This window comes from Chiloscyllium punctatum, chromosome 45 (genome assembly GCF_047496795.1).
Source record: "Chiloscyllium punctatum isolate Juve2018m chromosome 45, sChiPun1.3, whole genome shotgun sequence".
Lineage (NCBI taxonomy): Eukaryota > Metazoa > Chordata > Chondrichthyes > Orectolobiformes > Hemiscylliidae > Chiloscyllium > Chiloscyllium punctatum.
In genome coordinates, this window is record NC_092783.1 from 11,885,975 (window position 1) to 11,911,214 (window position 25,240).

At 39.4% G+C, this 25,240-nt stretch overlaps 1 protein-coding gene across 16 annotated transcripts in view; it reads right to left on the minus strand.

Moving 5' to 3' along the window:
• Positions 1-11,125: 11,125 nt before the first annotated feature.
• Positions 11,126-25,240, minus strand: part of LOC140467156 (tetraspanin-18B-like) — a 129,533-nt gene continuing 115,418 nt past the window's right edge. For 13 of the 16 annotated variants that reach the window (XM_072563275.1, XM_072563272.1, XM_072563274.1 and 10 more), the window contains 7 exons: positions 21,927-22,027; positions 21,374-21,568; positions 18,242-18,316; positions 18,052-18,150; positions 16,341-16,514; positions 15,549-15,632; positions 11,126-13,988 (listed from right to left, as the gene is read on the minus strand). In XM_072563275.1, the coding sequence (XP_072419376.1) occupies positions 13,941-13,988; positions 15,549-15,632; positions 16,341-16,514; positions 18,052-18,150; positions 18,242-18,316; positions 21,374-21,568; positions 21,927-22,001 (750 nt within the window). In that variant the 5' untranslated portion in view covers positions 22,002-22,027 and the 3' untranslated portion in view covers positions 11,126-13,940. The remainder of the gene's footprint in view (positions 13,989-15,548; positions 15,633-16,340; positions 16,515-18,051; positions 18,151-18,241; positions 18,317-21,373; positions 21,569-21,926; positions 22,028-25,240) is intronic. The other 3 variants (XM_072563281.1, XM_072563280.1, XM_072563279.1) reach the window with 3 other exon arrangements.

A 25,240-nucleotide genomic window follows, 5' to 3' on the forward strand; every position in this document is an offset into this window, starting at 1 on the left:
CTATCCACTCCACCCTCCCCTCCAACCTATTACCTTTATCCCCACCTCAATCTACCTATTGCACTCTTAGCTACCTTCTCCCCAGCCCCACCCCCTCCCATTTATCTCTCCCCAGCAGAGGCTCCCAGCCACATTCCTGATGAAGGGCTCCTGCCCGAAACATCGATTTTCCTGCTCCTCGGATGCTGCCTGACCTGCTGTGCTTTTTCAGCACCACTCTAATCTTGACCCTGATCTTTGAGGGACCCTATTCTCTCCCTAGCTATCCTTTTGTCCTTAATGTATTTGTAAAATTCCTTTGAATTCTCCTTAACTGTGTTTGCCAAAGCTACCTCATGTCGCCTTTTTTTCCCTCCTGATTTCCCTCTTTCCTACTGCCTTTATACTCTTCTAAGGATTCACTCAACATATCTTGTCTATACCTGACAAAAGCTTCTTTCTTTTTCTTAACCAAACCCACAATTTCTCTAGCCATCCAGCATTCCCTATACCTATCAGCCTTTCCTTTCACCCTAACGGGAATATACTGTCTCTGGACTCTCATTATCTCATTTTTTAAGGCTTCCCACTTTCCAACTATCCCTTTACCTGCAAACATCTGTTGCCAAGCAACTTTTGCCAAATACGGTCAAAATTAGCCTTTCTCCAATTTAGATCTTCAACTATTAGATCTGGTCAATCCTTTTCTAATCACTAATTTAAAACTAATAGAATTATGGTCGCTGGCCACAAAGTGCTCTCCCAATGACATCTCAGTCACCTGTCCTGCCTTATTTCCCGAGTAGGTCAAGTTTTACACCTTCTCTAATAGGTACATCCAGATAATTGAAAAACCTCATGCAGTGATAAAATTCATTCTCACATTTGAGGAATGTTTTACACAAGTCTTAACTGATTGCCACATTTTGTCTTAGGTAGGGTCTTAAGCAATCAGCATTTATTGACCGTAACGCGTGTGTCTACTAGATTTCCAGCGCTGTTCCATTATGCAGTATCACAAGTGAACAGATTTATGGAAGAGTTACTCATTTAAAAAAAAAATACAGTCTACCCACAGAAATACAATTGGATCAAGTTTCAAAGATTACATGAAAATTTTTCAAGGAAGTTACAGATAGCTTAGGAATAAAACAATTCAAATCTATTGCAGAACATTCCAGAATCACAGTGAGTTTTAGAACAGTAGTATCAAACTTTAAAGAACATGTTGAGGCCTTATAGTCAACACTATCCAGAGGATTGGGATAAAGGAATTCTAATTGTATTTCTTGCAGTTATTTGGAAAAAAACATTAGACTGCATCTAATGAATCAACTAAATTCAATCCATCTGAATTAATTTTGGGGCATGAGGTGAAAGGATTACCAAAAATAATTAAGGAAGAGTTCAGAGACAACATATTTGAATGATGTGTCAAATTTTAGGGCAAGATTAAATAGAGTGGGTACGTTGGCTGGACAGAATTTGAAAGCATTATAGCATGTGATGAAAGAAGAAGCAGACAATTAGTCAAAGATTTGTAATTTTGCTAGTGGAGGCAGTGTTACTACCAGTGGTAGGTGAACCTTCTACAGGCAAGATTTAGTGCACTTCGTCAAATTGAAATGAAATTGAGTGAGGTGAATTATTTGATATGAATGCCACATTGAAAGAAATCTCACACAGTGATTCAGAAATATGGTCAAAAAGTATTTTGATAGGGAAAGAAAGGAAAAGGAGAATGTATTATTGATTATAACAGCGTGAAGAACTAAGTTCAGATGGTTTTGAATTAGACATACCTAAAATTAAATTGGACAATGAGGCAGTTCTCAAAAATGGGGATAAATGTTTAAGTTATACCTTCCAGAGGAAAATTGAAATGACCTGAAAGAGTTATTATAATCATAAGGGGAGATACATGGAAATAAGCTGGAACGTACCACTCTGATTATGCATGATGTAGGTAGAGGAAATGCTGTTCCAGTTAAGCAACATTCTTGTAGACTTAACCCTCTCAAATTTTCACATGTTTAAAAATACATTGTCCTGGAGCATGCATTTAATGTTATTGAAGTGACTTGCAGCAAATGGAGCTCACTCATAGTAATGGTGCCAAAACCAGCTGGTACTCAAAGAATCTGTATGAACTATCAGAAAGTCGACATAATTACAAAAGCGGATTAATATTCTATTCCAGGTTTTGAGGACTGTATCAAGAAGGTGGGACAAGCAAATTATGTTTATAAATTAGACTTACTGAGAGGATACTGGCAGTTCCCTTTGTCTGAAAGAGAGAAGGAAATTTTTGGCTTTCAGGACACCAAAGGACAGAGATGTTCAGTGGCAGGGAAGAAACAAATTGAAATGAACTGTGGTAGTGTATGTTTGCATGGTTAGATTCATTGTAATACATATGCATTGTGAAGTACTAATACAGTGGTGGCAAAGCTTTTAAAAATGAAGCTATCTTTGTATATTGAAAGTTCATTTTTTTAAGGGGCAAGGTATGACTTTTGTCCCGGTTTTTTTAATGCAGAAATGTTGAACAAATGTGCCAAGCAGTCTACTCAAAGCTAATAAAGACAACAACTTGTGAAGCCTTGGAGTCTTATTTTTAAAGTTGGAACAAAAGAAGCAGCCTGAATGGGTCAAGCTCCCACATAACCAGGATTTTTAATAAGACTCTGAAAGAAATGTGAATGCTGTAAATCCAAAACAAAAACAGGTCTGAGGAAGAGTCACTCGACCTGAAAAGTCAACTCTGCTTTCTCTCCATGGATTCTGCCAGACCTGCTAAGCTTTTCCAGCAATTTCTGTTTTTATTCAGGATTTTTCGTGTTAGCTTTCTACAGTTGCTGGGGTCTTGAATGTGGAAGCTCATACTCCTTTTCCTGTTGGAGCTAAAACCTCAGGTTCTCTTCCAGCTGCCAGAATTATATGTGAGACAATTTATTTTACAGAATTTCCAAAGGTTTGTCTACTGGTTATTATTATTTTGGAACAGTTAATTAGCAGCATATGTTATTTTGTTAAGCATTTCAATAGAGGTACAGTTAAGCCACTTTTTATTTTGTCTATATTTTAACTGTAGTGTAACCATAAAGTGTATTTTGCTCAAAATTGAGTAGTTTGACAATTGACTTGCACTTGGAATGTAACACCTTACACTTATCTTTAAAATAAAAAAGTTAGGGTCGAGACTATCTTCTTAATATCTTTGAGGGGGTTTGGTCTGATCCATAACAATTGTTAGGGTGTTTCCGCGAATCAGCTTTCTTCCATTTAACTTAGCTGGCAGTATGCTCAAGCTATTGGTATAACTGAATGAATGCCATCAAATTGGAATAATGTTCACTCTTTTATAGAACATTACGGCGCAGTACAGGCCCTTCAGCCCTCGATGTTGCGCCACCCTGTCATACTAATCTGAAGCCCATCCCACCTACACTATTCCATGTATGTCCATATGCCTGTCAAATGACGACTTAAATGCACTTAAACTTGGCGAATCTACTACCATTGCAGGCAAAGCATTCCATACCCTTACTACTCTCGGAATAAAGAAACTACCTCTGACATCTGTCTTATACCTATCTCCCCTCATTTTAAAGTTGTGTCCCCTCGTGTTTGCCGTTCTCATACTTGGAAAAAGGCTCTCCCTGTCCACCCTATCTAACCCTCTGATTATCTTGTATGTCTCTATTAAGTCACCTCTCAACCTTCTTCTCTCTCACGAGAACAGTCTCAAGGCCCTCAGCCTTTCCTCGTAAGACATTCCTTTCATACCAGGCAACATCCTAGTAAATCTCCTCTGCACCCTTTCCAAAGCTTCCACATCCTTCTTATAATGCGGCAACCAGAACTGTACACAATACTCCAAGTGTGGCCGTAGCAGAGCTTTGTACAGCTGCAACATAACCTCCTGATTCCGGAACACGATTCCTCTATTAATAAGGGCCAAAACACTGTGTGCCTTCTTAACAACCCTGTCGATCTGGGTGGCAACTTTCAGGGATCTATGTACATGAACACTGAGATCTCTCTGCTCATCTGCACTCCCAAGAATCTTACCATTAGCCCAGTACTTTGCATTCCAATTACTTCGTCCAAAGTGTATCACCTCACACTTGTCCACATTAAATTCCATTTGCCACCTCTCAGCCCAGCTCTGCATCCTATCTATGTCTCTCTGTAACCTACTACTTCCTTCGTCACTATCCACAACTCCACCGACCTTAGTGTCATCCACAAATTTACTAACCCACCCTTCTAAGCCCTCATCCAGGTCATTTATAAAAATGACGAACAGCAGTGGACCCAACACTGACCCTTGCGGTACACTGTTAGTAACTGGACACCAAGATGAACATATTTCATCCACTACAACCCTCTGTTTTCTTTCAGCAAGCCAATTACTGATCCAAACTGCTATGTCTCCCACAATCCCATTTCTCCACATTTTGCATAATAGCCTACTGTGGGGAACCTTATCGAATGCCGGTTTACTCTCATCTACCTGTTTGGTCACTTTGTCAAAAAAGTCAATAAGATTCGTTAGACACGATCTACCCTTCACAAAGCCGTGCTGACTGTCCCTGATCAGATTATTCTTTTCTAGATGGTTATAAATCCTATCTCTTATAACCTTTTCCAACACTTTACCAACAACTGGAGTGAGACTCACTGGTCTGTAATTACCAGGGTTGTCTTTACTACCCTTTTTGAACAAGGGAACCACATTTGCTATCCTCCAGTCCTCAGGCACTATTCCTGTAGACAGTGATGATTTGAAGATCAATGCCAAAGGCTTGGCAATCTCTTCCCTTGCTTCCCAGAAGATCCTAGGATAGATCCCATCTGGCCCAGGGGACTTGTCTATTTTCACACTCTGCAGTATTTCTAATACCTCTTCCTTGTGAACCTCAATCTCTTCTAGTCTAAATGCAAGTATCTCTGTATCTTCCTTGCCAATATTTTCATTTTCTATTGTGAACACTGTCGAAAAATATTTATTTAGTACTAACCTATCTCCTCTGACTCCACACACAACTTCCCACTATTATCCTTGATTGACCATAATTTAAGTCTCGTCATTCTTTTATTCCTGACATACCTATAGAAAGCCTTAGGGTTAACCCTGATCCTATCCACCAACAACTTCGCATGTCTCCTCCTGGCTCTTCTGAGCTCTCTTTTTAGGTCTTTCCTGACTTCCTTGTAACCCTCAAACATTCTAACTGAGTTTTCACATTTTGTCCTAACATAAGCCTCCTTCTTCTTCTTGACCAGGGATTCCACTTCCTTAGTAAATCACGGCTCACGCGTTCTATATCTTCCTCCCTGCCTGACAGGTACATACTTATCTAGGACACACAGGAGCTTTTCCTTGAATAAGCTCCACATTTTTAATGTGCTCATCCCCTGCAGTTTCTTTCCCCATTCTACGCTTCCGAAATCTTTCCTAATTGCATCGTAATTTCCCTTCCCCCAGCTGTAGCCCTTGCTCAGTGGAGTACACTGATCCCTTTCCATCACTAAAGTAAACCTGACAGAATTGTGATCGCTGTCTCCAAAGTGCTCACCTACTTCCAAATCTAACACCTGGCCAGGCTCGTTACCCAGTACTAAATCTAAAGTGGCTTCGCCCCTTGTTGGCCTGTCTACATACTGTGTCAGGAAGCCCTCCTGCACACACTGGACAAAAACTGGTCCATCTATAGTACTCGTACTGTAATGATCCCAGTCAATATTTGGATAGTTGAAGTCCCCCGTGACAACTACCCTGCCTCTCTCGCTCCTATCGAGAATCATCTCTGCTATCCTTTCCTCTACATATCTAGGACTATTTGGAGGCCTATAGAAAACTCACAGCATGGTGACTTCTTTCCTGTTTCTAATCTCAACCCATACTACCTCAGTTAACGAGTCCCAAAACATCCTTTCTACAATTGCAATATTGTCCCTGATCAACAATGCCACACCTCCCCCTCTTTTACCATCTTCTCTGTTCTTACTGAAACATCTGAATCCCAGAACCTGCAACAGCCATTCCTGTCCCTGCTCTATCCATGTCTCCATAACGGCCATAACATCGAAGTCCCAGGTACCAACCCAAGCTGCCAGTTCACCCACTTTATTTCGGATGCTCCTCATGTTGAAGTACACACACTTCAAACCAGGTTCTCGCTTGCCAGTGTCAGATACTAGATTTTGGAACTCCCTACTCTCATCCTCTTCTGTACCTGTCCTACAATTTTGGTTCCCATCCCCCTGCTGGATTAGTTTAAATCCACCTTAATAGCTTTAGCGAATTTCCCCCCCAGGATATTGGTACCCCTCTGCTTTAGATGAAGACCATCCTGCTTGTAGAGGTCCCACCTACCCCAGAAAGAGCTCCAATTATCCAAAAACCCAAAATCCTCCCTCCTGCACCATCCCTGTAGCCATGTGTTCAACTCCTTTCTCTCCCTATTCCTCACCTCACTAGCACGTGGCACGGGCGGCAAACCAGAGACAACAACTCTGTTTGTCCTAGCTCTAAGCTTCCATCCTAGCTCCCTGAATTTCTGCCTCAAGTCCCCATCTCTCTTCCGACCTATGGACCTATTTTCTGTGGAAACTAAAATTATTTTCTTTTAACGGCTTGAAGTCTTTATCAATTTGGATATGACACATTTCTGCTTCCCAAAATATATCATTTAAATTTGTAGAATACTTATCAATAGTGAATGAGAGGAAACCTATTGAAACATGTGAGATTCTTAGCAGGCTTGATAAGATAAATGCTTCCCTTATAGGAGAGTTTCACACAAGAGGACACAAATGAAATGTAAGAGGTTGCCCATTCTGAGATAGAAATAAGGAGGAATTTCTTCTCTTAGCAGGTAATCAATCCATGAAATTTTATTGTGGAGAGCAATGGAGACGGAGAAAGGCTAATTTTTAATCAGTACAGGAATCAAGGATTACAAGAATAAGGCAGGAAAGTGGAGTGGTAGATTATCAGATCAGCCATGCTTTCATTGACTGGCAGAACAGAATTGCTGGGTTGTCTGGTCTACCAGTGCTCACATATTCTATAGTTCTTATAGATTTACAGATTGATAAATACTGTATGGCTCTTGGTTAGTGGTGCTGGAAGAGCACAGCAGTTCAGGCAGCATCCAAGTAGCTTCGAAATCGACGTTTCGGGCAAAAGCCCAGGGCTACTTGGATGCTGCCTGAACTGCTGTGCTCTTCCAGCACCACTAATCCAGAATCTGGTTTCCAGCATCTGCAGTCATTGTTTTTACCTCTGTTCCATCAAGGCCAGGCAGCATCCAAGGATCAGGAGAATCGACGTTTCGGGCATGAGCCAATCGAAGGGCTTATGCCCGAAACGTTGGTTCTCCTGCTCCTCGGATGCTGCCTGGCCTGCTGTGTTTTTCCAGCACCACACTCTCGACTCTGGTCTCCAGCCTTTGCAGTGCTCACTTTCTCTGCTCCATCAAGGACTGAGGTGGAACATGAACCCAGACACATTGATCCAGAGGTAGAAATGTTACGTCTTCACCACAAGATCTCCTCACAACAGAGACCACAGGCTAGTGAATGGGGAAATGCAGAGGAATAAAAATGAAAATACTTTGGGATGGCCTGAGATAGTGAAAGATGCTATATGAAGTTAAACCTTTCTTTTCCTTCAATTGTGTGAAAATATATCTGGAGAAAACAATAAAAGTTGCAAATTACTACAGAGTCAGAACAAAATTCATTTTTATTTCAAACAAAAAGAAAAATTTTAATGCCAAGAATTTGTTTCAAAAGCAAGATTACCTCCTGTTAGCCCCCACACAAAGGACCTTAACTGTTCATTATCAATTGGATACAATTCTGAAGTATTTAGAGATCTGGTATCTCAACTAATATATACCAAGGAAATAGGTAATGCCTAAAGTTGACCCTTCCCCACTTTCCACTCTTAAATCAACATAATAATAGTGGTGGTCTGTTACAGATCATTCAGGGAGTCTGAGTTGCTGTGGGAACATGTGTTTTTACGCATGTTGTGGTCTGGAGCTACACATATTGGTGCTAGAGGCTCAAACATTCTCCACATCACTGTCGGAAAGGGAATCTCTTCTGTTCTTGCTACCTGCCATTGGCATGTGTTGGAAGGATATTGCAGATTGATAAATCAACCTGTTTGGCCATGTCATGAATGGATTTTCCTTGTCCATCAAGTTGTCAAATTTGACGTGAATCCAGAGACAATAGGATATTTCATTGGAAAGTAAATATATTTGCATTCAGCACATCTCTCTTAGCCAAAGGAACTCCAGTTCTGCTTGACATTTATATGACCACTCTATCATGCTACATCCGTTCTGAGTGCAGTTTGACAGCTAAGGCAAAGTCTCTTCCAGCCCTTCTCTTCTTTGTATGTCCCAAAGCTTATGGCCTAACATTGCCATCATGTTATGGTAAGGAAACTGGCAATCAGAGTCAATCACCCTGAAAACACATGGATAGGGAAAGTGGGGACTGCTCAGTCTAGTAGCTAGACTCAGAATGGGCCGATTGACTGAGGCTTTTGTTTAGGCCACTATTCTTGACTGCTGAAACCAAAAGACTGCAGTATGTCTGTGTATAAAGTGGCAGTTGGCATGTGGTCTTTGTCCTGATCTCTGTTTGTCTTTACTCTTTGGGTGTCTCTTAGTATCTGTATACTTCTCAAAGTTCAATCATTCCTTCTGCATTTTCTCTCTCTCTCTCTCTCTCTCACTCTGGCTCTCCCCACCCCGCGCACCCCCCCCCCCCCCACCCTTTAGCTGTCACTGTTTTTCTATATGGTTGATGCTGCTCTACTCCCTGTGCATTTGGTATCTCTCCTTTACCTCTGGGTGTGATTATAGGGCTTTAACATTATGAAATATTAATGAAGCTTTTTGCCAACTCAAGCCAGGGGTATGTGCCAAGATGGGGGTTGGGGGGAGGGAGAATGGGAAGAGGGAAACAGACATCAAGGCATTTGGCTAATGGAAGATGGCGGTCTTGACTTAGAGCTTGGAACCTGGTAATAAGATCTGGAGCTGGGAAAGCCCATACCCTAGGATGGAACAAAATTGGGAAGATGAGAATAGGATGGGAAAGAAAAGGAAAGTGATAGAATGAGAGGAATGAAACTTATCCTGGGTTCCTATGTGCACAATGATGAATTAAACTAGTTCATGCTAAACGTGTGGCAATGAGATTTTTGGGATCTATTGGTCAACTGTATTTTGTTTTACTTGTGTACAGATAGCAAAAAATTATTGCAACCTTTAAAAACTGTTTAATTAATACCATCTTGATTACAAATATTAGACACGAAAGACTTTAAAATGAACCCAAATGAATTTCGAGTCACCAGGATCATAAAAGTGATCACAATCTGGAGGGAGATGAATGATACACTTAATTACATTTAACGTGAGACAGGGAGGGCTTCCAAAGCTGATTGCAACAAAAAGTGGATGGAACAGGAGGCTGCGTGGGAGATTTAGGATTAGGACACAGAATTCCTGCTAGATTCAGTGCCAGGCTGGGTGAGGATGTGTTTGCTGGATCCAATGTTAGTCTTCCTTGGCGGTGTGTATGTTAAAAGTCCCTTCTAACTTCCATGAAAAACAGACCCAGCCTTTTCCAGTCTCTCCATATAGCCGAACTCCTGTATACCTATGAGTCTTCTAATTCTACTGTTTGTGTAAAGTTACAATTGTAACTTACTTCACATAGCAATATTATGACTTAATTTTAGAGTTCACTGAAATTAAGGATATTGAGATTCCAGTTAACAATAGTAAGACTTGCCAATTTTTGCACATAGTGCAGGACCATTTCATTTTAGTCTGCAATCTATTGAGTCACACTTCTCTGAAGGCTCATCAATCAAATAAGTCCATAGTTCAATCTCTGGTCTATTGTGTTTCAGATGGTTTTAATTATTTCAGCAATGGACAATTATGTGGCCTTAACGTAGAATTCATCAGCTTTCAAATCTCCCCAACCCTCACCTCATCCCAAGCCAAGTCTTCCCTCTCCACTCCACTCCCTTGACCTGACCTATCTGTCCACCTTTCTTCCCACCTTTTCCACTCGCCAGTCACAATCACCTCCTACCTGCATCCACCTATCACCATCCCACCCACCCCATTTATTTCTCAACCCCCTCCCCAGTCCTGATGAAAGGTTCTGACCTGGAACATTCACTCCTCTGATGCTGCCTGACCTGCTGTGCTTTCTCCAGCTTCACATTTTATCTCCAAGATGCTGTAATTGACCTCAGCACTAAGTTGGAGATTGGGAGATCAGCCAGAAGCTGATCCTTATGCAATGATCTAACATGAAAGCAAGTATATCAGTTAAGAACAGGGTTCCCTCAGATGGTGGGCGGACTGTTGGCACTTTCTGTTAAAATAGATAGGTAGTTACAGTAGATATCTGAACCTTTGAATTCATTTCCTACTAAGGCACAGGCTGGATAGGAGACAGCTTATAAAATGTCATCCCTTTCCACTGCCATGAAAAGTCAAAGTGGGATAACTATCTGTGTCACTCTTCGTTTTCTAATCATAATTCTCACTTCTAACACCTCCTTGCTCTGATAGCTCAGAGTACCACCACACGCTTCTCAGTTCCTTAAATCCAACCCCTGTAACATGAGTTATTGGACTTGCAGCTGTTGTATTTATTGGACTGATCAAGGTCAGAATGGGCAGCTCAATAAATACAGGTACTAATAAACTTTGGGATAATTTCTTATTTAGGCTAGTTGTGCTACATACCTTGATTTGAGCCAAAGCAGTTGCACTTGAAGTTTGCTAAATCTAGTTCAGGGATAACTGCAGGTTTTGACTTTGTGTCAATTGCAGTATAACCAAACCCTTTAAACCTGTTTATGAAAGATTAAAATGGTGTGATAGCAGGATGAATAATTATGACTAGGGTTAGTTATTCCTGTCAAAGGTAAATACAGACATGGACTGATTGCACTGAATGATGATTTTTTACATTGTAACTTGTTTTGTGGTCACAGAGAAGCTTTAAAGATTACTTCAGTATTTGGTTCAATCCCATAATTTCAAGGTACCTTTCAAAAGTAAAAGAATAATGTTCCACAATGTTTTACTTCAACTTTACCAACTTCATGGATTTATTGAATAGCAAAAACAAGTGATTGGGAGCAGTAATTTTTTTAAACAATTGATAGTGAATTTAGTTAGCACTTATATAATAAAATATAATAGTTTGCAATTGCAGTATGAAATTATGATTACAGTGTTTTTCTCATGTAAAGCCTTCTTTCTTTTTCACTTTTTGAAGACTTAGAAAGAACAGGCCCATAAGTAGCTTCAAACCATTAATAAAACCCAATTAATTTTGTTATCATCATCATCAACATGTATCTTTTGTCCAAGGACAGGACAATGGCTTATGGTAGTCTTTTCATGTGTTTCTATGGCACACCATTCAGTTAAGGGCATCAAAATTTGCTGTTATTTTTTATTCTTTAAGTACCATTGACCAGCCCAATATTTGTCTCCCATTCCTAAAGCCTGTTGAACGGAGTGACTTGCTGGTCATTTAAATGAAGAGCCAACTACTTTGTTGTGGATCTAGAGATATCTGTAGACCAAACATTGTAGGTTTGGCAGATTCCCTTCCCTAAAGAATATCAGTAAACTAATCTTTTTTTTGTCTGACAATCAATGATAGTTTCATGGTCACCATTACTGAGACTTGCTTTAGATTTAAGATTTTATTAACTGATTTAAAATTCCATCAGCTGCAATGGTGGGATTTGAATCACATCTCCAGAAAATTAGCCTGGATTTCTGATCCATGGATATTAATAATAGACCACTCTCTTGCTATTAGTGGAAATGAAGTTCATGGATAACTGATAGCAAGATATAGGGTCACTGCAGGACATTTATGGGTTGAGTTTCAAGATAGGGTTGAGTTTCAAGATATGGTTGAATTTAACAATGGTTACTTTGAATTGATTTCCACCACTCTAGATGATGACCCAGTGCTGTTAGATAGAGATGATGTAAAATGGAATTGAATGTAGGAGTAGTTCTATAATAGACCAAGCTGCAGGCCCTAACAGTATGTGTGCTTATAAAGTTAGGGTTTGTATTTTATGTGCTATTGGCCCATACATTCAGAATCTCCAATAGTTTGAATGGACTGGAGAAATGTCTGTTTTTTAAAAAGGGCAATAGGTCAGAAGTAAGATATCATAAGTTAAACTAATTATAGGCAAGTTGCTGTAAGAAAAGAGAAGCATTGTACCATCATCTAGTGTGTTCTAAGTTTATAAAAGTCCATTTGATGACTCTGTCATCAGATACTCAAGTGTTCTAGCTCTGGTGCACAAATCATTAAAAAAAGTTGTGATAAATATTCAAAAGACATTATTGATGATTTCACTGGAAATAATAATAAGTTTCACACGTCCACTCTTAATGCTATTACACACCGTGAGCAGTGGAATTTACTCATTCTGGCCCAGTTCTTTTTTTAGATATTTTAAGAAGTGTTCAGTATGTGAAGGACTCTCCAGCTTTGGGAACAGGATCCCCATTTGCATAGCACAATAAATAATATCAACACTTATAATAAAAGTGATTCCCTCACTGTTGCCTTTCATAGCATCTCTACAGTGTGGAAGCAGGCCATTCAGCCCATCGAGTCCACAGCTACCCTCCATAAGAGCATCCTACCCAGACCCACCCCATCTTTATAACCATGCATTTCCCATGGCTAACCCACCTAGCCTCCATATCCCTGGACACTAGGTGGCAATTAACATGGCCAATCCACCTAACCTGTACATTTTTGGACTGTGGGAGGAAACTGGAGTATCTGGAGGAAACCCACACAGACACAGACAGAATCTGCAAATTCCACACAGATCGTCACCTGAGGTGGAATCGAACCTGGGCCCCTGGTGCTGTGTGGCGGCAGTAATAACCACTGACCACCATGCCACCTTACATACACATGGCAGAAAAGCCAGCTTCCACAAATTAAGGAAGTGACATACGACCAGTGCATGACTCAATAATAGAACAGCTCCCTCTATTAAGAAAGTGTTCATGAAAAACAACACAGCTTCCACAATGACAACAGGAAATATACACTGGGGTTGTTGTTGCTTGTTACTGCTGTCACAAATCAAGCATTACATAACAACCTTCTACCCTAACAAACAAGTTGGTATGGGGAGGTTGACAAAGTAAATTTTCACTAACAGGTAGAAGGGCTGGCATGGATTGGCACGATGGTGGGGAGTGGGATTTGGAGTGTGGGTTTTGGGAGTTGCATGAAAACAGAAATGAATCAGGTGACCCATATAATGCCTGTTGTTTGCACAACCACTTCAAAAGCACAAAGGTGGGAAGAGGGATTCAGGGGAGGTTTAATTTGCAAACTAGAGGGGTATAATAAATTAAAAGGAAAGCTGCAGACCTTCATCCTTAAAGTCAAAAATACAACTGAGATATCACAAATAGAAGAAATATGAATATTCATATCACAATACATATCTATTACACTGTAATATAATTAGCTCGACATTACATTTGTACCTCATTACACAACCATTTCAAAATGGGCAGTAACACTGTTAAAAGGTTAAGTAGCACATTCTTAACAGGACAAAACAGAATATAATTATAATAATTACAATTATAATAATTGTGTGGACAATATAAAATGGCTGGACTGTCCTTTTTCATTATTTTCATTATTAAGGTTCGCTTCATTCCTTTTCAAACAATTTCACGTGTCATTTAAATGCATTCTTGCTAAATCACAGCTGGCTCTGCACATCCACCCAGTCATTGTCCAGTACGTGTTTCTTGTTGACTGCTTTCTCCTCTTTGTTCAGTCATGATTAGTATGTGTCTTCTGCCTGACAATGGTCAGTATTAGTTATAGGTCTGGTACACAAAAATAGTAAAAGCCATAGCGCCAAGCTGCAAAAGCAAAAATAAACAACTTTGGCTCAACATGATAACATGAATTTTAGTCCAAGTTCATTGAAACATAAAATGATACAGCATACAAGGAAGGTCAATCAGTCCAGTTTGCACATGCTGACTCTTTTAAAGAGCCATCCAATTAGATTCACTTGCCTGCCCTTTCCCCACAGCCATAATCTTTTTTCCCTTGCAAGCATTTAATCCAAATACCTTCTGAAAAGTATTATTTTCTGGTAACATCAACTTTTCAGGCAAAGGATTTCAGGTCACAACTCCCCATAAGTAAAACAAAACATCTTCTTTCCGTTTCGATTATGTTGCCAATTACCTTGAATTTAAAGCCTCTTGTTTCTGCCCCCTTATTAAACATTTCCCACACAGATCTTCCGAGAGTGAAAGAGCATGTAGTTTGTGGTGCAGGACAAGAAATAATGGGACAAAGATTTAATTACAGAAGAGGAATTCAATTTCAATCAGATGTAATTACATTTTTCAAAAACAGGATTGATAAAATTAAGTTTCAGACAGTATTACGTTTTAATTTATTTCTCAGCTTCACCTTGTAGTTTTCCTGCTACAGACCATAATTTCATTCTGGCCTGTTGAAAGTCTTCGTGGGTTTTCTAGTATTCAATGCATGATATTAGATCAGCTGTCCAAAACACAGTTTCGTAAACAGGCTGACATGCATAATGCAGGTGACATTGCCCATTTCATACTATTAGCCAAAGTCAAGACCCATATCCACATGTTTGTCCGTCCCTTCCATTCTCAGGCAGGTTTTATTGTACTTCCCTTCAGTTTGTACAAATCAACATCACAGTTGATATTTAGTTTACCACATGGATAAAATTTATCCACTTCAGACACAAAAGACTGAGTTAAAGGTACATTTTCATTTAATGTTTTGAGCCACTAATTCGTGGGAGTTACATAACCAATCTTTCTCACATCCTAACTCGAGGACACAAAGTTTTATTGCACTTTGACTAGAATCAGCCACTCTCTTGTGTGTCTCAGGGGCCATTGCAAAGCTCAACTTGCTCCAACATAAACATACCTAAGATCATGGTTGTTCAGACAGAATTGGGAGGAAATGACTAAGAGCAGAAATTACACTCCTGTATCTTCCCTTCCCTTGATACAATTGCTTTTGAAAAAAGTACTTTGTTCAATGTGATAGTTTGGAGCATAATAACCCAAAAATTGTCTTTTGGATCATGTATGCTTTAGCTACCTAGTCTCAATCCGGTAAGTGGTTTGAAGCTTCTATTGGGTCATACTCCATTTATTCTGCCTGCCTCAAATCATCATTCTTCTGCACAAACATTGAAAGACTTTCATAGCTTGTGGTAAAAAGGTACATGTTTAGTGAACAATGAGAAAGTTCCTTTTGTGCCATCAAGTGACGGTAGGAGATTTCCTCAATTGTAATCCTAGCTCTGAAAAGTATGCTTGCAATTTCAGCACAAGCAATTTCACCACAAATAAATCCCCTATCCCTGTATTTTATGAAGCTTTCAAACATTTAAATCTGGACAAATGCGACCTTACCTCAATTAAAAGCACTATTATACTGAATGCTCCAACCAGATGAACATAATTCCGAAAATTCTCTGCAATCATTGAGAAACATCCCTGAAACAAGAAACATTAGCAATTACCCTGTGCAAGTTTCAACACTGCTATGACCTAAAATTCAGTGAATGCCTTCAAGACTACATATATTTCCTGTATATGTTGAATTGTGATGATTTGGAATGTACTGACTGAAAGAACAATTAAGAGCAATTAAAACAAATTCATTAGTAACTTTGGAAATAGACTAGGGTATTTTCTAGAACTGGAAAGTTTTCAGGGTAATGGAAGAAGAGCAGAAGAATGGAATTAATTGAATTTCACTTCCAAAGAGCTATCACATGCAGGGTGGGCTATATGCCCTCCTTCTGGGCCTCCTTTCTATGAACTCAACTTGGACTCTCACTGGAACAGATGCAAGAATAGTAATAGGCCAGTCACAGTCCCCATGTCTGGTCCACCATCCAATGACATCATATTTGCACAAGCAGCAATGGTTCAAGAAGGTGCTCACCATCACCTTTTCAAAGGACAATGATGATGGACAGGCCATTCCAGTGATGCTATGTCCACATAGGAACTTAAGAAATTTTGTCTCTCAATTCCATATTCCAATCCGTAAGATTGGTGCTTACTTTATTACACTACATCAAAATTATAATCATGTTTGAGTGACTTCAGTGATTAAAAAAAATCAATCCAGAAATCACACTGAGTTGCAACCAATTCCCTTACACAATAAATGCTCCATGTACATTTTCTATTTACCTTACTGTTTATGTAGCCAGCATCTCCCTGAAAACATCGATTCTTGTCGAGGAAGACAAGGACTGTATTGTTCTTCTTACAACACGCTTCAGGTAGCAGCATATTGGGGAAGAGTTCGTGAAAAGACGAATTCTGTCCAAAATCTTGAGGCCCATTTACACCACAGCAGGAAAACTGAAATGACAAGAAATAAATATGATGGCTTTGATGCAAATTCCACGTTGCCACGAATTGAATATTAAAGGACAGGGGAAGCCAGAAGAAGAGCAGAATTAGGGTGGATGAGTGATGCAAACAACACCAATCATCACCTGAGCCTCAACGGAGTAGGAGGTGTGATGACGCTGTCACCTTTAAAAGTCATTTTGTCCTTTTTCTTTGAAGAGAGGTTGTAAGACAGAGGCACCAAACTGGCTACTTGAAGTGACTTCAGTAAACAGCTTGTGAGGCCTTCAGGTTTTTCAGAATTGGAACAAAGGAAGCAGCCTGGGTGTGGACAGCTCTCACAGATCCAGATTTTTGGAATTTGGTTTCTTCAGTAACTCAGAGGTCTTTGGGATCTCAAGAGTTGGAAGCATCAGCGAATGACTCCTAGCTGCTCTACACTCTTGAAGTTTTCCTCCTGAATTGCAGAACCACATGAAAGAATCTCTGTCTGCATTTGCCTTTTTGCCAAGGTATGTGTTTATGGGAAGTTACTATACTGGAATAGTTAATCAGTAATAGGTGCTTTCCTTATTATTTGGTTAAGTTTTCCTATGATTAAGTTTATTGATCTTTCTTTTGTTTTTATTTTAACAATAGTGTTTAATTAAATTGTTTTGCTAAACGTTGTGTTGTTTGATCAGTCACATCTGGAACACGGCACTTCACATCTACCTTTAAAATAAGAAAATATTAGAGCGTAGGCTACTTTCTTAAAATATTTTAAGGGGATCTGGTCCATAACAATGGTGACTGAACAATAACAATGAACTCAGTGGAACAGGTTCAGCAACATAAACAAGCTACGAAACAGCTCACTCTATAATGTTGCCAAGACTGTGTGTACTATAACAATCAACATGGGTAAGCCAACAGGTCAAGCTGACCAGATGGAATTCCAGATAACTGGTTGACTTTGCCTAAGTCAATTTGTTATAACCTGGTCTGCTATTCCTTTTCCAGGGACCACAAGATGGTTTTTAATGCAGTCAACTAAGGGAAGTGTGGTGCATCACATGGTCAAGCTATTTGTCAATATTCATAAGACCATAAGACCATAGACCATAAGACATAGGATTGGAAGTAAGGCCATTCAGCCCATCAAGTTCCACTCCGCCATTCAATCATGGCTGATGGGCATTTCAACTCCGCTTACCCGCATTCTCCCTGTAGCCCTTAATTCCTCGAGACAACAAGAATCTATCAATCTCTGCCTTGAAGACATTTAGCGTCCCGGCCTCCACTGCACTCTGCGGCAATAAATTCCACAGGCCCACCACTCTCTGGCTGAAGAAATGTCTCCGCATTTCTGTTCTGAATTTACCCCCTCTAATTCTATGGCTGTGTCCACGGGTCCTAGTCTCGTATTGTGAAGCAACTAATAGTAAAGCAACATGTCAACAGTCACTTGGGTAAGGCATAAGTTGACAGCTGATGGCTGTGCAAATATAGGCAGCCTATATCCAGGAGGAATGTGCGGAAGAAGAGAATTTCTTTGAAAACTTACGTCCATCATAATGGCATTCCAGGTTTTTGAAAATGCATCTGTGGAATTGTCTCCTTTGTATTTCATCTGCAATTCCTTTAAGAAATAATCCTTTCGTATCTGAATATAAATTTACAGGATTCATATTCAGCCACATAGTAGTTGCTCTCAAATAGCTGAAAAATATTTTATTTGTGATCATTGTACCTACCTGTTTTCTGAAGACTAACGCAAGGACAGCTGCAACTAACTCCAAGATGAAAATGATCAGAATCAATAGCAAAAACTGTAAATAACACAACACCATCAGTTATTCCTTATCCCTTCAACTGCCTCTTTGAGTAACAGTGAGGAGAATTCCGAATTTTGCCATTTACAGCAAATTCATGAATGCACATAAAACTGTATATGATTTCAGTAATACTATAGACATCTGATCTGGCATTTTAAACATTGTTACTTTTTTAAAAATGCCTTACGCAGGCAACTGGTCTTCGATTTTCACAAATCTGTCAGTTTGGGCGGTTCTGTAAATTCAGAGTCAAACTGAAGAAATTCATATGTTAACAGACCAGCATTGCCTCGTCACAATTAGCAAGGGAGAACTTAAATGTATGAACCGAATCAAATTACAGCTACAGTGCACAAAATTGATTTTTTTTTAAAATTCAAAAGTACACAATTTGAATTCAGTGGATTGTGGCACATTAAAGATAAAGTGATTCTAATTCTTCAAAAATATTCCGACAGTATTGCATGGAGTAGATGAATTGAAAATGACCAGCAGAGGCCGCTCCCAACCCGTTCTCAATGAGAAACTCCATTATTTTGTAAATTGTTCACAAAAATATAACCGGATTCTCTGCATATTTTTTGCCAATCAAGTTTGCCATTTAGTTCGGGTCATTGAATCTTCCGGGACCTTAGATGAAGAGTCAGGAGCCCCTGTACTGAGCACTATCATAGAAGAGTTGAAAATGAAAAGTGAAGAAGACCTAATTTGTTTTATGATTTGGAGATGCCGGTGTTGGACTGGGGTGTACAAAGTTAAAAACCACACAACACCAGGTTATAGTCCAACAGGTTTAATTGGAAGCACACTAGCTTTCGGAGTATCGCTCCTTCACTCCGAAAGCTAGTGTGCTTCCAATTAAACCTGTTGGACTATAACCTGGTGTTGTGTGGTTTTTAATTTGTTTTAGATCTCGTTCATTGTTCAAGGGAGGCGTACTGAGGGGAAAGCAGGAGAGGGAGCTCCGCTGACGTGAAGTAACGAATTACGTATAGAAAAAAACTTGTAATTAGTCTTCATTTCTGGACAGTAAAGGAGTTTGAGGATAACAAATTCACAAATATTTTTAAGTAAACTTGAAAGAGAAGTGGAAAAAAAATCCATGCTGATATATGTGAGGGAATCTCTTTACATGGAAAATTGATACAAAATGCTTTAAAATAGACTTTTATGTTGGGGCAGCTTGCAAAAAAAAATCAGGTTCAATAACAGCTTGTAAACATAATGTGGCACAATTCTTTAAACCACAGGTTGAAAAAGGTCTATTACTATTTACAAATAAACAAAAAATGGTATTTACGTTGTCTTTCACAGGAAATAACAACATGCTTTGCAGTCAATTGCAATGAATTATTTTGAAGACTAAATCGTATTGTAACTTATTCTTTCACAGAATGTGGGTGTCACTGGGGAAGCCATTACTCTTGACAACTAAATAGCCTTTCAGAGGGCAGTTAGAGTCAAGCACATTGCAATGTGCCTGGAGTCACATGTTGACAGACCAGGTTAAGAGTCCTTCAGAGTCTATGTTTTGTACAAAGTTAAAAACCACACAACACCAGGTTATAGTCCAACAGATTTAATTGGAAGCACACTAGCTTTCGGTACCAACATATGAAGGAGCGGTGCTCCGAAAGCTCATGTGCTTCCAATTAAACCTGTTGGACTATAATCTGGTGTTATGTGATTTTTAACTTTGTACACCTCAGTCCAACGCCGGCATCTCCAAATTATGTTTTGTACAGATCGTTATTTTACAGAGGATTCTAGATAGCAAACTTTGAAGGGATACCTGCAATAATTATCCAAGAACCAGATTAGTTTTTATAGTTTCACGGTCACTATTACTGATATTAGTTTTCATTCCTTTTTTAAATGAACTAATTTAATTTAAATTCCATCAGTTTCCATGATGGGAATTGAACCCATGTTCTCAGAGCATCAATTGATATCATTGCCACTACATCACATTCTCCCCATACCATTTATTTTGACTGACACAGTAGCCAGTTTATATACAACAATGTGATGGTGGACACATAGTCTGCCTTAATGATATTAGCTGAGCGATTAAATATTGGGTAGTGGAGAGAAAATCCCTGTTCTTCTTCAGATAGCATCTCAACCATCCAACCATGCAAAATGCAGATATTCTTCCACTAGCTTTTGATTTTCTGAGATAAGAAAGCATTTGAGATGGGGTTTTAAACTAGCCAGTAGGGAGTTAATCTCAACAATATGCTGATGGAGAATAGTCTCAATGTGTCTGCACGGTGGAGTGGGAAATGTTCTTGACTCATGTCACTACCCCATGAGTGCTGGAAAAAGTGAAGGTTTGGACTGCAAACAAAAGGATCATTAGTTTTGGTTATGCTGCTCCAGAGGCCAAATGCTAGCCACCACACACCAGGTACCGAAGCAATGAATAAAACAAAGTATTGCAGATGCTGGAGACCTGAGACAAAAACAGAAACTGCTGGAGAAACTCAACAGGTCTGGCAGCATCTGTGGAAAGAAAGCAGAGTTAATGTTTCAAGTCCAGTGTCCCTTTCTCAGAGCACGATACTGAACACATTACATTAGCACTGCTTTCTTTCCACAGATGCAGCCAGGCCAATATGATGAATACTGGACAAAGGACCCTAACCCTTGCCAGCTCCCAAAATGGATGAAGAAAAATATTATGTCCTATTTTAGTCCAAAGATCTGCATGTTGGGTGGATTGGCCATGGTAACTTGTCCATAGTGTCCAGGGATGTACTGGTTAGGTGAATTAGCCATAGGTTGGAGGGGGTGGGTCAGAGTGGAATGCTCTTCAGAGGATGGATGTGGACTCGATAGGCCGAATGGTCTGCTTACATCTGTAGGGATTCTATGATAATTTGGTGATGTTATCCTAATGAGAATATAATATGCATTTGTACAATTAACCTCTTAAATTTGGAAATGCAGGTCGGGGAGGGAGAAATATAGATTGAATTTTAACCATTCTGACACCTTTGATTATAAAACAAAAATAATCTGAAAGAATGAAGATTTCAAGTTACGTACAATCATAAGCAGTTGTTTGCTCTCTCGGATGGCTCCCCAGCAACCTAAGCACCCTAGGAAGAAGAGAATTACCCCGACTGACAGGATGATGTAAGCCCCAGTATAGATGAATGGGTTTGCAGTCACAATGTTCTTGAAGCCATTGGGGTTTGTTGTAACCCAGATGCCAACTCCCAGCAGACATATCCCTCCTGTCTGTAAAAGACCACAATGAGGTTATTACAGATGGTTGAAGCCTCCAGCATTAATATTCATCAAGAATCCTGCAATAATCTCCTCTGCTCCTGCACACTATTTCATAACCATTCTTAAGATAAAGTACTCTTTATCTCATAATACAATTAAACCACATTTGAGACTTTAATAAAATTACGCGGTATGTATTTGATTAAAGTTATTGAATAACAATGCTTGTTGCCATGGACACAGGTTTTAATATAATTTCTTGTAATTACCAATCTCATGAATATTCTCAGAGTTTTCCCTCCAAGTACCTGTTTCATGTAAACAGCCATTCTCAAATGTTCACAAATGTGACCAAGCAGTTACTTACAAAAATTAAAGTATTGGACAGGAACATGAGATACTTTATACAGGTCCGTGATTTTTCCGTTTGAAATCCAGTCATTTCAATTGTTTTAAGGAGCTTTCAGTCTGAAATAACAATTGGAAGAGAACCGCAGTTTAAACTATGCAATCATTTAATTGCAAATTTAGTTTGGGTTAATGCCTTTGCATCAATCTTCAAGTAGCTGAATTACCATGATAGCAAAAATAGATATTAACACTTAGTGGTAAAAGAAAAGTAAATCAATTGTCCAGCTTTAACTTAATCTTCATTAATTCATGGGATGTTGAGGTCACTGGCTGGCCAGTATTTGTTTCCATTCCATATTTCTTTTTTCTTTAATCATTCACAGGATGTGGATGTCGCTGGCTAGGCAGCATTTATTGCCCATTCCTAATTGCCAAGAGGGCAGTTAAAAGTCAACCATATTGCTGTGGGTCTGGAGTCACATGTTGGCCAGACCAGGTAAGGATGGAAGTTTCCTTTCCGATCCAGATGGGATTTTTCTACAATCAACAATGGTTTCATGGTCATCATAAGCCTCTTATTTCCAGACTTTTTTCCACTATCTGGCAATGTGGAATTTAGACCCGGAGCCCCAAAACATTATCTGGATTAACAGTCCAGCGATAATACCACTACATACCTCCCCATTGCCCATCAGAAGATGCCATTATGAATCACTGCAATCCATGTGGTGTTGGTACACTCAAAACAGGAATTCCAGGATTCAAGCCAAAGGAACAGAAATATAAATCCAAGTCAGAATGGCCTGGGACATTGCAGATGGTGATCTCCCATGAATTTGCTGCATTTGTCCTTTTGGATTTGTTGTTAAAGGAGCCTTGGTAAGTCGTTGCAGTGTCTCTTGTAGATAATACGCACTGTTGTCACTCTGCGATGACAACAGAGTGATTGAATATTGAAGGTGGTGGATAGGATGCCTGTAAAGTGGGCAGATTTAGATTGTGTCAAGCTTCTTTAGTGTTATGGAGGCAAGTGGGGAGTATTCCATCTGACTCATGAATATCTAACACTTGATTTGTGTCTTGTGAATTGTGGACAGGTTTTGGGAAGTCTGGAGATGAATTAATCACCATAGAATTCCCTGCCACTAACTGGATTTCAATGCAGTTAGGGACACAGATTATGAAACACAGAGCTGAACATGTTACAGTTCAGCTGGTTAGTGGCAGAATTCCACAGAAAACATCGCAAAGGAATAACAATACATGAAATTAAAAATGACTTGTAAAGCTCCATCATCTGGCAATATTCTTCAGTTCTAAAGTACATTCGACAAAACCTAAAACTGTGAAATGTCAGCCTCCAAAATGAAGTGCTAATACATTGGATAGCTAGTTCTCAAATGTCTGACATCCAGTCAAAAAAAAAGACATAACACAAGCCATTCATAATCATAATTCTTACCAAACATATATGAAAGGTGAATTATTTTCAGATGATTTTGGAGGAGCGGGTGAACAGAGCAGAACAGATGCACTTTCCTTCGATGCAGTTCTGTGCCAAGTGGTTTGCCTTTAGTGCGTTCCTGATTTCAGCCATAATATTTGCAAAGGCCCAAAGCAAGAGGCAAGCTGTCTCCCCAACAGGAGCACAGAGGTACAATTACAGACTTCATGGCCTCACAAAATCAGTTTTCCCACTGTGCATCCTGGCTGACCTGCTGTGCTTTTCCAGCACCACCCTTTTTAACTCTGACTCTCCACCATTTGTGTTCCCCACTTCCTCCCATGCTGTGCATGACTGTCCTCTGGAATCCCTTCAGCCTGCTCCCACATTCATTTACTGGTTTGGTCTGACGCTTTTACTGGACAGATTTCCTATTCCCTGCATCCTGCTAAGAGGGTCCAATTAATAGATGAATCATTAGTAAAGGCTGACTATGGATAAGTCTGAAGCCTCAGATTCTTTCCACTGGGCATTCAGTGGATCTCACTCCCTCCATCTCTTGCCCAATGAAAGTGCTCATTGAAAAACAAATCTATGGCTCGTATATTAGGCCAGTTTCTAGTAAGCTGGAAAAAATTCAAGAAACAATCTTTTTCCCTCCTTGCCTGACCGTAAACAAGTTTCTGAGAAGCTTCAAATGTCTTCCCTTGTCAGACAAAGATTGTCTGAATAAAAACCAAAAGAACTGCAGATGCTGTAAATCAGAAACAAAAACAGAAGTTGCTGAAAAAGTTCAGCAGGTCTGGCAGCGTCTGTGAAGAGAAATCAGAGTTAACATTTCAGGTGACCCTTCTGACCTGCTAGCTTTTCCATCAACTTCTGCTAATGATTATCTGAAGCCTGAAATATTTGTAATTGTTGAGCTTTTGAGCTCTGTTCCTAAATGTATCTATCCTTTTCATTCATGGTTGTTATCAGTAGTCAATTCATACTCAAAAGCATAGATCTCCACCCTGTCTTGAGCCCAGTATTCCTAAATTGTGTATGACTCACATGGCTGCTGTAGTATTGGTATGGTCCCAAAAGGAAACAGATTCTCCTCTACACACTGAAAATTCTGTGATGTTGGAAGGTACTGAACTGTGCTGCTAGTATCACAAGGTTCCTTAGCAGCTGGGATGCTCATGCAGTCAGTGAACTGAAGAACAATCAAGAAACCATGATGTAATTCACCATGACCTCTCAAATCATACCGATGCTCTGTTATAATCACTAACAACTAATCATATTGTATTCTTATTGGCACTAACCATGCTTTAAAAGCAAATACTTAATGTTTACCTATGATTTGAAACATTATTCTTAGATTAGAATTGTATAGTACATTTTCCTCTGCTAATATGAGCAAAATGGTTGTGCAACTATAAAATTGTCAACTTTATTTTTGCACTCAATGTACTTTTGAAATGGCTTTTAGATAAACATTTTTCATCCTTTGTGCTCTTGCACTGTAACGACAAAACGTTTATTATAGAAAAACAATCTGAGGAATGGAGACCTCAGGCTGATTCCATTAAAAGTAAAATTGTATACCTAATCAGCAAAGCTTATCTTTTAGAAAGTGAATTTAAGTTTTACATACACAAAATGAAAGCTACGAGGAGAACACTGGTAAAACATCAGAAAACTTCATAAAAATCTCATTAGCATACAAAGGATAATGAGCAATCTTTACTAAAATAAAGAGTATTAATTGAACTGGAGGGCGTTTGTTTCTGTACCTGAAGTGAAAAAGTCTCTCTAGATTTACATCAAAACTGCAAAAATCTCTGACAGCAAATTGCTGAAATCCTGCTTGCCTCTCATGCAATGAGGAGTTTGGATTC